This window comes from Ailuropoda melanoleuca, chromosome 17, assembly GCF_002007445.2.
Source record: "Ailuropoda melanoleuca isolate Jingjing chromosome 17, ASM200744v2, whole genome shotgun sequence".
Taxonomy (NCBI): domain Eukaryota; kingdom Metazoa; phylum Chordata; class Mammalia; order Carnivora; family Ursidae; genus Ailuropoda; species Ailuropoda melanoleuca.
In genome coordinates, this window is record NC_048234.1 from 21,324,195 (window position 1) to 21,337,690 (window position 13,496).

Genomic DNA, 13,496 nt, shown 5'->3' on the forward strand with positions numbered 1-13,496 from the left:
TTCACTAGAATCTCCTTTCAGCCCCCAGCATTTATTCTTGATATTCCCTCGGCCTCTCTGTTTATATCTGTCGTTCTTGAACCCGTCTGGCTTTTGCTCATAAAAGAAACCTCAATTTCTATTTCCATCTTTTTTGTAACCTGTGTCAAACTCCTAGCTCTTCCATAATAGTCCATCCCTGGGCCTGTGCACATCCAGGCCTTATTTTTTTTCTTTAACCATGTGGTCCCTATTTCGGTGTTACAGATATAGTACAGGAGTCTCAGTTAGAAGGAGTTCAAGTGCAATGCCAAGGTTGCACGCCAGGCTCAGGAAATTAACAGGGAGGTTTGAGGTAACGGAGAAGATGACTCCAGTATGCTCTAGAATGAGTCTGATACTCGTTCTTCCTATGGGCAAAGGTGCTTTTGTGAAGGAATCTGATCATTAAAAGTGGTGAATTCCTCTTTCCATCCATTCACTGAGGTCCAGCAGGGAAGTCACGGGCTTAGAGGAAACTAAAATTTGTGGTGGGAATAGAAGCGTTTTAGAAGTTGTCCACTTTGCACTAAAGGGGAATCTGTTTTTAAAATTCATGGAGCGTATTTGGGACTACAGCTAAGGAACAGGAAGGGGAGCCATGTGAGCCTTGGGGGTGTCCATTACAAATAGGGCAGCGTGTCCTTCGTGCTGAATCTCAACAAACACTGTTTTTAACCACATCTGTCCAGTGTTTACAGACTGGCTTTTGTTCAAAGAATAAGCTTTGATTTCTATATTCAGCTTTTTGGTAACCTATGTCAGACTCATAGCTCTTCTGTGATTTCTGCTCCTGAGCCCCTAGGCAGCAAATCCAGCTGCATATCTTCTTCTTCTTTGCAGCTGTTTGAGCGAAATTCTTACACTTGACTCTGACTGGGTCAGGTGCCAAACCCTGGGTTCATTGCCCAAGACCAGGGTCGTAAGATGCTCTGATTGACTGGGACTGAGCCACATGTGAAGCTCGAGAGTCAAGACCACCCAAGCCACAAGGACTGAGCGGGGAAGAGGGGCCTCCCAGAAGAGAAGCTGGTGCTGTTACCAGAAGAAGAGCAACAAACAAGAGATGTCTACGTTGTTGTCTTGCCAGATCTACTCTTCCTTCTGATACAGCCTTTAATAGGTCCAGTTGTTCTGCAAACCAGTAATGTCTAGATTTACACGGGCAAGCCTAGGGATGCTCCATGGGTTCCTCTACAGAGTCACGGGCTTTCCCTTACTTCTTATGAAAGATGCACTGTCTGAAGCTTGGTATCTTTAAACAACTGTGCACTCCTTTCCCCCTTTTTCTTCATAGTAAAAAAAAAATGTTTTTAATATGCAAATTATATAAACATATCACATGTAAAATATAAGCCACATTACTTTGCTGGAGTTTAGACCCCAAAAACCAGAGACATCATGAGCTGAGCATCTTTATAGACACCACTGTACACGGAGGGACGTCTGCATTCTACTGATGCAGAAAACTGTCAGAGCTACCAAGCCCCAAGTCCTGGTATATATAAGGGATGTATAAGAAATTAAAAAGATACGATTTGTTCCTAGACGTGCATCCTTCTCCTGTGAGGCAACCCCCCCCCAGGCCATTCCAGCCACTCCCTTAGGCTGCATCCTCAGTACCATGTGTATCCTAAGGACATTCCTGGATCCCTGTATTTGTATTCTAGTTCTTAGGGCTTCTGTACCTCTCCCCAGGTTGGCGTGCCCTTGGCTGTGAATTCTGGTAAAGCATAAGACATCAAGACACAGAAAAGTTGCTGGATTGTCAAACAGTAGACTAGGGTTTTTACTTCTCCTTATCTTCCTCCTTCCTTCCCTCCCTTCTTTTTTTCCCCCTTTTCTGTCTCTTTTTTCAAGTTTCTCAATGGAGATGAGTGGGGTTTTGGTTAGTACAGAATGAAAATGCAAAGATTTTTATTAAAGTAAAATATCTGAGTTGTGCCATGAGAGACGCACGTTCGTATTAGCAAAGAAAGTGCTTGTGTTACAGCAGCTCCTGTCCGTGAGGGCTGGAGGCCAGTGCTGACATCTCTAAGAGAACAGAGGTGGTACCACCATTCTTCTAAGACAGATCCAGGAGGCTGGTGGTGAGAGCTGTGTGAATGAGGAGGAAGGACAGAAGGCCAGGATGAACTAGCAAAGAGCCAAGGACAAAGGAGGCCAGCGAGGAATCTTCTTTGGATGCTTCTCCACGCTTAGCTCTGTGTGTAGAACTTGGAGAAGTTAGGGTCATAGTAAACGGGTTGCCTCTTTCTCTGCACTCTGGGTGTGTTTAGGCGTAGCTACTAGTACAAATATTTTTCTTCCGGGCTATATTTGCAGAACTCTCGAGACGTTGCATGGATTATGGTGGAGAAGGAGGGGAGGGAAGGGGAGGACAGTTGGAAATGTGAAGCCAAGAGCAAAAACCACACGTAGTCTCTGCCTTATGGACTCATTAAGAGGCCATACGTTAACCTGGAAAATAAAACCCACATATGATGAAAACAATGGAAATCGGCTTCCAAGTCAACTGATTTCGTTTCCTGATTCACCACCCAACAATGTATCTTAGGAGGCCCACAGAGATGCCAGGCCCATCTGCTTTAATTATTTTGTGATGCATTTCAGAAAAAGATTTGAGACTTCTAAGAATTTGAACATGGCCAGAAAGTTCTTCAAACCCAGGCAGGAGGTCCACAGCTCTGCCTGCCCCAGGTGTGGTGCCCGTGTGCACCACACTGATCACGGCTGCTGGGTTTTAACTGGCACCAAACACACAGGGCAAAGGGCACAGACTTGGTCCCTCTGAGGTTCTATCCAAGGACCGGAGAGCAGTTTGCAGGCTCAGGCACTGCCAGGTGGAAAGCTGTCTCTGCCCTTGGGGATTCTCTTTTGCCAGTTGGCGGGGAGGGTTACACGCCTGGATCAAATAAACCACAATTGGATGGATGCAGTCCAGGCATCGGTGTTTCAAAAGCTTCCTGGGGGTTTCTGAAGGATGGACAGGGTTGAGTCCTTCTGGGCTTTCCGGTAAATTCTCTGCCTCTGTCCCCTCCCCTCTCTATTCCCCATCTCCCTCTCTTTCCTTCCCCCTCTTCCTTCCCTCTAAAAAAAAAACTATTGTGATGATGACTTATTTCTCCAAAAACACATCGACTTTCCTGCTAAATACTGAAAGGGTTGTTTAAACTTGCAGTGTTCTGTTTCTAAGTATTTTCTGGGCTTATAGGAGCATTGATTTCAGTATGTATATTCATAAAATTATATGCTTCACCTGTGGGCCAGGCTGGTTGGGGCCCCTTAGTAGGAGAAGATTAAGAAACAAGTAATGAGAGGGGTGCCTGGGTGCCTCAGCCATTAAGCGTCTGCCTTCGGCTCAGGTCACAATCCCAGGGTCCTGGGATCGAGCCCCTCATCGAGCTCCCTGCTCAGCGGGAAGCCTGCTTCTCCCTCTCACACTCCTCTTGCTTGTGTTCTCTTTCTTGCTGTCTCTCTCTGATAAATAAAATATTAAGAAAGAAAGAAAAGAAAAGAAAGAAAAGGAAGGAAGGAAAGAGAAAGAAAGAAAGAAAGAAAGAAAGAAAGAAAGAAAGAAAGAAAGAGAAAGAAAGAAAGAAAGAAAGAAAGAAAGAAAGAAAGAAAGAAAGAAAGAAAGAAAGAAAGAAAGGTAGAGGGGAGCCTGGGTGTCTCAGTTGGTTAAGCACTAAACGTCTGCCTTCAGCTCAGGTCAGGACCTCAGGGTCCTGAGCTCCAACCCTGCGTCAGGCTCCCTGCTCAGCCGAGAGTCTGCTTTTCCCTCTGCCACCCCCCACCCTAACCATGCTCTCTCTCTCTCTCAAAAGATTTAAACAAAATCTTAAAAAAAAAAAAGTAATGAAACTAAAGAAACTTGGGGTCATGATTTTCCATTTCACCATTATCTTCATTGGCACCTGTACCCACTCATAGGCCTGTGAAGGACACCAAGCCCTCAATTCATTCATTAAAAAGAGATCCATGATAGCTAGCTGGATAGGTAATTTTTAATCCTCACAGCATACCAGCCCTGTGCTAAATATACACTTATAAATAAGAAAATACTCCCACTTTCTTTAAAGATTTTATTTATCTTAGAGAGAGTGCATGAGCAGGGGAGAGGGGCAGAAGGAGAGGGACAAGCAGACTCCCCACTGAGCAGGGAGCCTGATGCAGGACTCCATCCCAGGACGCTGGGATCATGACCTGAGCTGATCAGATGCTTAGTTAACTGACTGAGCCACCCAGCCACCCCTAGAAAATACTTTCACTTTTAAATGGGTTAAACTTAAATATTTTACTGTAACACAAGTTTTAAAATTTGTGAATGGGAACATTTGAGCTGAGTCTCAAAGACGAGGTGGAATTAACAGGGCAAGAGAGGGAAAGGGGATTTCCAGGCGGAAGGGAAACAAGCCGAGGCTCAGCGGTGAGGGGTTGCATGTGTGCTTATGGATCTGCAGGTACCTTGGTTCGGGCTTGCTTTTCACTTGCAGGTTGAGAGCTGGCTGTCGATGAACATTATCAGCCTCCCTGCCTCTTTTGAGGGCCTTGGAGGCTTTGACTTTGGATTTAGAGCCTTGCTTTGGCTGGTCTTTCCATCCAAATCGAGCTGCACCACAAATTCAGATTTTGTATGTTTATTCTTTGTGGTGGTGGTTGTTTTCCTCTCTTCCCTGCAGTTTGGCAGGCATGGGGTTGGGAGAGGATGGGGGTGATGAAGTGTGTCCCCATTTGATTCTCAGGCTGTACAACACACGCACGCACACACACTCACCCTTATTAGGGGAGCTGCTTTTCAGTCTCAGGATAAAGACTTTCAGTCTCTAGTGATAAGGTCTCTGAGGCTGCTTTCTGGAATTGGGCCTGGGAATTCAAATTTGTAAAAGCGCCCCGTCCCTGCCCCCGCCAAGTCCTCCCACAGCACAGTCAGATGGGGACCCACTGCTCTGGTCCCTGGTGCTGACCTGAGAAGGCGACATTCCTAGGGTAACAGCTGACTCAGGCGACGGTAACAAAATGCCAAGCATTGCTCGCTCACAGTTCCTTATATTAATTCCGTTAATGCGCATACAGCCCCACAGAGTGAGCTTATAGTTATTCCCATTTCAGAGGAAAGGAAACAGGCAGAGAGTTCAGGTGACTTGTGCGGGGCACAGAGCCAGTCCCTGGCAGAGCCTGAGTAAAGCTTCTCTTAATCCACACCGAGATCTCTTCTCTAAGGAGCTGAGACCTCTCGCCCAGCTGTCGCGGAGCACCTGCTGTGTTCCAGGTACAGTCTGGGTAGTAGCAGGGACGCGGTGTGGCGGTAGCTGCTTCGCCTCTGGCTTCCAGAGGAAGGAAGCGAGGGTTAGAGCATTGGTCAGTTTCTGTGGTCGAACGTCACTGACCACAGATTTGAGAAGAAATGCGCGCCGTGGATTGTGCCGCACAGGCTCCAGTTCCCGCGGGACCACTGCTCTCGGCTGCCGCAGCTGATGCCGTCAGGAAGTTGCAGGCCCGTGGCTACAGAAGAACCAGAAAGAGAAATCTATTTCCTGAAACAGCAGGAATGTGGAGGGACTTTGGAGGTGTAAAGTCGTGCTCTGAGCTGGATAATGAGAGGGTCAAGGAATCGTATTTCAGGATTTGGACAGCATGTCACGGAGCAGGCAGCCACCTTAGGGCTGGAGGTCAAGGGTAGGAAGCCAGAGGCCTTTGTACCCACAGATAGCCTCATAGCCTCCATAATGTTTCCACAAGTATTGTCCTTCACCTCCACTATCCCCCCTTCTCTGCCTCCCCACCACAGGTCAAGTACAGGTCCTTAGATTCGCTAGAGAGCATTTCCTCCTCTGCTACTCCCTCTAGACCAGTTTCCCTTCGCTTGCTTGCGGCGACCTCTGAGGACCTCTGAGGCAGCCTCGCAGCGCGTCACAGCTGCAGGGGGCTGGGGGACTCTGGTGAGGGGCAAGGTGCATGTGATTCTCTGTGCTCCCTCTTTCAGGTACCAGCAGTGCTTTTACGGGGTCAACCTGTCCAGTCTCCGGGGCGCTGCCGTGGACGAGTATTTCAGACAGCCAATAGTCGTAAGTGGGCATCATTACAGGCTCTCCCCCATGTGTTCATCTGTGGATTCGATGGCTTGCTCACTCACGCTCCTGGGAGGCAGCGTGCTGCCAGGCTCTGCGGAGCCATCACCGAAAAGAAGAAAGAGCTCCTTGGAACACTATGTTCTCAGGTCTTCCAGCTCTTATCTTCCAATCAATTAAGAAAATTCTCAAAGAATGATGCTGTCGAAAGCAAGGAGATTTTCTGACTGTCTTTCAATAAGTAACTTCTAATTCCCCCACTGCCCTGACTCACCCCATGTACACACTCAGCCCTCACACTTGTTCAATAATTCATATCTTCCCATTGATTCTGGTGGCCTAAGGCATAGTAGGAGAGGAAGCTTTGTAAAGTAAATAGCTTAGAACGGGAGCATCGCTGTCAAACAGATCGGGGTTTCAATCGTGGCCCCCTCTAACTGTGTGACCTTGGACAGCAATAAGTTGGCATTACTCAAAACTGGCTTAATTACTGGCCCTCAGAACCTGCAGAGCCTAGATCTAGGGACCCACTGCTGAAGTTCAGACAGTGTCACCCAAATCTGATTTTTCTATCCTTAAAATTTATCACCATTGCCTCTAATTTAACTCTATTGCTAGACAAGGTCTCCCCTCATGGTAGCATGATGGCGTCAGGAACTCCAGCCTCAGGGTCTTACAGCTCTTACGTCCCACAGGAGAGCCTGCTGTTCTCTAATAACTTGGGCCAAAGCCCCAGAATTAGTTTAGATAGAGCCTGATTGTCCCCCCTCGGGTCGTGTTCCTGCCTGAGAAACCATCTGCAAGGGAGAAGTCATGCACCGTTTGGCCAAGCTGGGGTCGCCGGCCGTACCTGGAGCTGAGGGTGGGCTAAGTCTTTGTGGAACTTCTTGGAATGTGGAGAAGAGGTAAAATCTGGATGGTTGAAAACACACCAAACACCTGCTCCAGAAATATTGTGAGGGTTGAATGATACAACCTAACAAAGCACTTAGCACTCAGGAAAGGGTGAAGCACTCCATGCTTGGTGTACAGTAAGCACGGAATAAATGCTAGCCGTCATTATCGATACTATTCTCGTTACCTCATGCCTTCCAAATCCAGCTCTTGTTGAGTTAAAGTTTCAGGAAGAAAGCAGTTTTGCTTGGGTTCAGTTTATCCTGACAGAAAGATAATGTCTCTGCTTCTCCCCCCTCCCCCAAGGACACATTCGACGTGAGGATTTTGATGGCTCGGACGGTCAAATACACAGTCAACTTTATGGACTCAGAAGAGGCAGATCTCCACAGGTCTGTAAATACCAGTGTTGCTCTTGGCTTTTAAAATCTCCACCTCTCTCATCCCCAAAACTCAGTGCAGACTTTTGTCACTCACGCAGGGAGATCTTAGGTGGGAGTCACACCCAGGGGTGGTGCGGCAATACTAGTAGCATTTTACTGCAAAACGAGGGTAATGCTGCTTCTTCCATAGGATTGTTTTAAAAGTTGTGTGTGTAAAAGTAAGTAGTAATAGCTTGTACTTACATAGCCAGTCAGTGTTCTGAGCCCTTTCCGCATCATGACTCCTTGTGTCCTCACAACAGTGCTCTGCAATGGTACTATGGTTACCTCCGTCTCACTGAGGACAGGGGTGAGGCAGAGTGGGACAGTAGGTTGCACAAGGTCACAGAATTACTGAGGATGTTAGACCTGGGATTTGAACCGTTCAGAAGGCTCCCCAGTCCGGGCTGTTTGATGCCTCACCTAAGCCAATAACCTTAAGAAGAGCTGCAACTTGTTTAGTGCTTACCACAAGGTTGTATACTAGGTGCTGTGCTAGGTGTTTCATGGGCACCGGGCTCATTGTCAAAGACAGCACTCAGTAAATGTTTGTTTTTGTCCCCCTTCTGTCCACTGGAAGACACTCTGAAATGAGAACTCATTCCCCTGATGGTGATAGGAATCCCCCTTGGATGACCTTTCACTAGCACTTTGCTTCTTTCTCCCTGAGAAGATCAATGTGAATATATTTTTTTTCCGGTTATGCAACCTAAGACCCAGCCAGGTTGTCATTTTGCCTGGGCTCCTGAGGACGCGGGGGCCAGGCTTTAGCAGGTGCAGCCGGGAACTCAGACCATCTGAGCTCTGTCTTGAGCTCACAACAGACCAAGGGTGCTGTCTTAGCCCAGGCTACAAGCTGCTGCGGTCCTAAGAAGAGACCTCCGTGGCTTGTAACCCAGGAGTCCTTCTCCCCAACACTGTCTGTGCACTGGCACAGCTCTGGCCTGTGTGGCGTCACACACCCTGGCGCCCCGGCCTCGGTCCAGAGAGTCCCTCCTCGCTGAGGGAGTAGAAGGAGCTTGGCCAAGGACGTGCTGGCAATAGAAGCTTTGGCCTCGAAGTGACACAGCTCACTTCTGTTCACATTTAATTGGTCCAAGGAAATCACACGGCCGTGCCTGAGCCCGGGTGAGTGGTAAGTGTCATCCTACTGTGTGCTCAGCTGAAGAGAGGTGGCATTTGGGAACAACTCTAGTAACTCCCATGAGCCCAGACAAAATTGACCTCCATCGGCTTTATGTGCTGCTCTGGGCCACCTCCTGAGTCCCAGCGAAGTTTTTGAAAATGATGTCTGTGTCAGCTTTCCATCATTCATTCACATGGGTTGATTGGGCAAATGCTTATTGCGATCTCACTGGGTGCCAGGTACAGTGCTGGTGCTTACACAGGCTCAAAGAGTAAATTTTTAAAGTCTGCCCTTGTATAGCTCATAGTCTATTTAGGGGAATGCAAAAAAAAAAAAAAAAGAAAAGAAAGAAATAATGGCAGTGCAATACCAAACAATTCAGTGTGATCAGCACGATGGAAAACTCGAGAAATGCTCTATCTCAGGTTGAAAGAAGTTAGTGCTGCAGAGCACCATAAACACAAATAAGGTACGACCTCCTTTGAAAACCTGTAGCACACTCACTAACATAAGTCTCCCCTCAGCAGGGACGAATACTACTGTCTTCTAATTTGAAGCACGTCGAAGTTCGCAAAGCGCTCTCATATGCACTTTCCCCCGTCCGACACGCACAAGAACCTTGCAAGGGAAGTGGGGAGAGGTCTTGTCACCCATCAACATGACGAAACTGAGATTCGGAGGATTTAAGTGACTTTCCAAGTTAGCCTCTAGACTTTGTTGTATCTTTTCCACTGTTTCTGTTCCCACTCATCCCGCGTGTGGTAGAAACCACGGCCACGTCTTCATGACGCTTGCTGTGGCCCTGTGGGAGTTTCAGCGGCCTCCCTGAAAACTAAATGAACTATGACAATGACCTTCCCAGCCGTATGTGCCCTCTTGGGATCCACTTCATTTTTTAGCGGCCCGAGCAGCTGCGTAGCAGGGCTGCCCCAGTTGGATTAGTGCTCTGACTTCTGCAAGGACGGGTGTCACCTGGGTCCTCCTCGTCCTCCTCTCCAGTGCTCACACCCTGCTCCGGATGCTGCACTCCCCCCGGGGAGTTCCGGGTCACTGCAGTGCGGTGATGTGATTCTTGCCGAGTTTTGTCAAGAAGCCACATTGTCAAATGTGCGGCCTCACCCAGGCAGTAATCACACACGGAGAGAACCTTGCTGCCAGAGCTGGAGTGCTTAAGAGAGAAAGAAAATAATCTGGGAATATTCCAGCTGATCTCTTGAATGTATCTTGTATGCCTGTCAACAACAGCAAAAATAATTCCAAGTGTTTCTGTTCTCTCTCTCTCTTTTCTTTCCTTGCAGAGTAGAAATCCCCTTTGTGTTTCAGCTGACGCAGTCTGGCCTCGTCCACGGCCTGGCGTTCTGGTTTGACGTGGCCTTTGTCGGATCTCTGTAAGTATCACCCCCTCTGTTCCTAATCTTCCCCGTGCCGTTCTCTACTATGTGTGATCGTGACTTCAAGGCGTTTTAAATAAAGTTAATTTCAGCAATCATAATGCTTGTTTCTCTAGGTTTCAAGAAAATAAAGCACTGATGCTAACGTAACTTTTAGACTTTAGGGCCAAGTCAAGATGAGACAGTTTTCCATGGTGTCATATCGGCCCTGGCTAAAACACTGTGAAACCTCTTAAGCCAACGGATTGGGATTTGAAGGAAGGAGAGGGTCCAGGCTTCATCAGCCCTCTTGGTCTTTTCCAGAGTAGGTGGTGGAAGGACCCCAAGGCCCCTGCCGTGGCTTCTGTCTCATGATCCTGGTTACAGAACCTCCTGTGTCCGGGTGTACCCGGAGTCATACCTTCCCCCTCTCTGGTTCACACCTCCAGCTTCTCAGACTGGAGCCCTTCCTCAATGACAGGCAGGCATGGACCCTAACACTAGAGGCCACGTTTGGTGACATCTCCACCATAGACTCCCTCCCCCTCCCAAAAAGATTTGAAAGTTTAAAGGAAAGGAGGGGAAAGTCCACCTACAAGTTGACTCTCAGTGTCTGGCGTTCCTTGTAAGGGCTGCGCCATTCCCAGGACCCCCCAAATCTCTGCTCTCCTCCTGACTCGCCTCCTCCCTTGCCGGGCTTTCTGGTGTTTTCCAATGAGTGAAGACAGCTGCTCTGGGTCCCATGACCGGGCAGAAGGAAGTGCACTCTCCCCTCCTGCTTACAGAAACATCCAGGCTCGTCATTTCGTCTGCAGAGGGAGACGTGCCCGTGGGTCTGTGATAAACCTCAAGGGCTTGAGGGGCTCTGGGAGGAGGGGATCCCTGGCAGCCTCGTCTGGGCTGACAATCAGAGAGAAAGGAAAGGATGTACAAGTCATTCCTGCCGCACAGAAGTGTATTTGTCCGAGGGATCCGTGCATGTGTTTCTCAGACTTGCCCCCAGCGAATTCATTCCTGCAGGAGCAGGGAGATAAGCCTGAAGTGGCCTGCTCCAAGGGGAGCATTTCTTTGAAGTTAAATGCTTTATCCTGAAAAGCTTTTGAAAATTTGCATTCTACTCCGTGATATGCCTGAGTATTTTTTGATCTAGAAGCAGTTTATAGTACTTAGCAGTTAAATTTTGTCAGCTGTCCCCCCAAAATCTTCAAGTCAAATTGACCCTGTAGGAAGGAGCACCTTACTCCATCCAAGGCAGAGACACAGCCTGAGCCCAGGACAGGTGACCTTGGTGTTGGAGGCACAGCCAAATGTTCTCACCTTTTCATATGAAAGGAAAAACATGCATGTAAACACATACACATGCAGGATGTCCGACCGTAGAGACCCATCTGCCCCAGGAGATTTTCTGGCTTCCAGAAGCCCCATCAGGTTCCCTGAACAGGTTGGCATGAGACAGTTAAGAGGCCACCAGACTTCTCACCTTGACAGATGCTTTTCAAACAAATCATTTCCCAGTTGAACTCTATTTCTTGTTGGGCTTCTAATGAGCTTTGATTCGGAAGTATAGGTTAATAGAGTGGCCAAGTCCACAGATTTGAAGCCTGGCTCTCCAGCTGTCCTCTGTGTGACGTTGGGCAAGTCCTTTAACCTCTCTGGGCTTACCTCATGGAGTTGTTGTATAGGCTTAGTGGGATAATATACATGAAGCTCTTGGTCCAGTACCCAGCACATGGCAATGACCTTGATTGAGCTGTCCTTATCTTCAAAGGGTTCCGTGAGTCGAAAACCCTGGAAACCAACTCTCAACCCAAGTCCCCAGGGCAATCCATTAAATTTGGGCTGGAAACCTGATTGGCTCTTCACTCTTTTCTTGCCCCACAGGGTAACTGTTTGGCTGTCAACAGCCCCAACTGAGCCTCTGACTCATTGGTATCAGGTGCGGTGCCTTCTTCACACTCCTCTCTTTGCCAAAGAAGGAGAGACCCTCTCAGGGAAAGTGCTGTTCGTAGCCAACAGACGGTAAGCAGAAAAGTACAGACGGGAGACCACCTCTGTGTATGTGTACTGCTCAGTGATGGGGAAGGGGGCAGGAGGTGGGAGCCTTTCTGGCACCTAGAAATGGATGGCATGCTTTACGAAAGCGTGGCTGACTTTGCCAGGTGCACTCAGCTACGGAGCCTGCCGGCAAACGTCCCCCTTGGGCTCAGGGTGGCAGGGATAGGGAGCATGGGATAACTCAAGGGCAGCGTTCTCCACCTGACTGCGGAGGAAGGAAGGGCATCCATCCACTCATGGGAGCACTTGCCATTATCAAGTGCTTTAAACCCACGTCAGCTTCCTGGCCTTCCTTGCAGCTAGCCACACACCCCCAAATTTAGCACAGTATCATCGAATTTGTACCCAGGGGGGAAAGCACTGCAGGGCCGGTGCGCCGTGTATCAACCAAGACTGGCTGCTTCCCTCTGGTAATGGGTTTCACGAGGCCTCAGCAATGATTACTTTGATTTATCTCATTTTTAAAATGCTTTATTTTCTTTCACCTTGCTGGAGAATCAGAGGAGAAAGGAATAGCAGAGTGGTTCAAGGACTCTCCGGATATTAAGGGTACTCAGAGGCCATCTCATTCCACTTCCTTCCCTCCCTCCCTACCCCCCCCTTTCTTGGGCTTGAATACTCCTGTGACAGAGAGCTCACCACCTCAGATATCAACCCTTCCATTTCTGAAGTCTCGATTTCTTCCATTACAAAAGCCTAACACATTCACATGTACATTCAAAAGTACAAGAGTGTCTGGAGTCCACACACACTGCCACACCTCGCCCACTCCCCAGATGGGACCCCGTGCTCCATATCCTTTCAGGCTATTTTCTGTGCATGTGCCAACAAAAAATTGTCATGGGGTTTTTGTTGTTTTACAGGACTAAACTAGCAGTCTCCAACTTACATCCTCACTTAGCAGTGAGTCCTGGTTTTGTGCAGATAGTCACTTTAACAGATGCATCAGAGATGGATATACGATGTGTCTTTTTTTAAATTGCTGATTGATACTTTGCTTGCTTCTGATGTTTCCCTTTTTTTTTTTGGCGATTTGCAAAAAACTCTGCACTAAATATCCTTGAACGNGAGATGGATATACGATGTGTCTTTTTTTAAATTGCTGATTGATACTTTGCTTGCTTCTGATGTTTCCCTTTTGTTTTTTTTTGGCAATTTGCAAAAAACTCTGCACTAAATATCCTTGAACAGGAAGTTTGCACAGTGGCAAGAATATGCCTACGTGAGGACCCTAGAAGTGGAAATGCCGGATCAAAGGCTATGTGTATGTTGCACACTGACAAATACTGCCTTTCTCGGTGACGGCACCCACCCCCGCTTGCACTGCAGGGGGCAGCCTTGAGCATCGCTGCACGTCGTTCCCTGCGCTGCCCGTTGCCAGTCTCTGTTTCTGGTTGTTTTTTTTTTTGCCAACCTGATAGACCCAAAACTCGTTTTTAAATATTTTTTTTTAAATTTTATTTTATTATATTGTGTTAATCACCATACAGTACATCCCCAGATTCCGATGTAAAGTTTGATGCTTCATTAGTTGCGTATA

At 47.9% G+C, this 13,496-nt stretch overlaps 1 protein-coding gene across 1 annotated transcript in view; it reads left to right on the forward strand.

The window, feature by feature from the left end:
- Window positions 1-13,496, forward strand: part of LOC100471017 (histone-arginine methyltransferase CARM1) — a 109,192-nt gene that overhangs the window by 83,995 nt on the left and 11,701 nt on the right. The window contains exons 7-10 of the mRNA XM_034647333.1: window positions 6,005-6,086; window positions 7,290-7,375; window positions 9,830-9,919; window positions 11,783-11,920. Of these exons, the coding sequence (XP_034503224.1) occupies window positions 6,005-6,086; window positions 7,290-7,375; window positions 9,830-9,919; window positions 11,783-11,920 (396 nt within the window). The remainder of the gene's footprint in view (window positions 1-6,004; window positions 6,087-7,289; window positions 7,376-9,829; window positions 9,920-11,782; window positions 11,921-13,496) is intronic.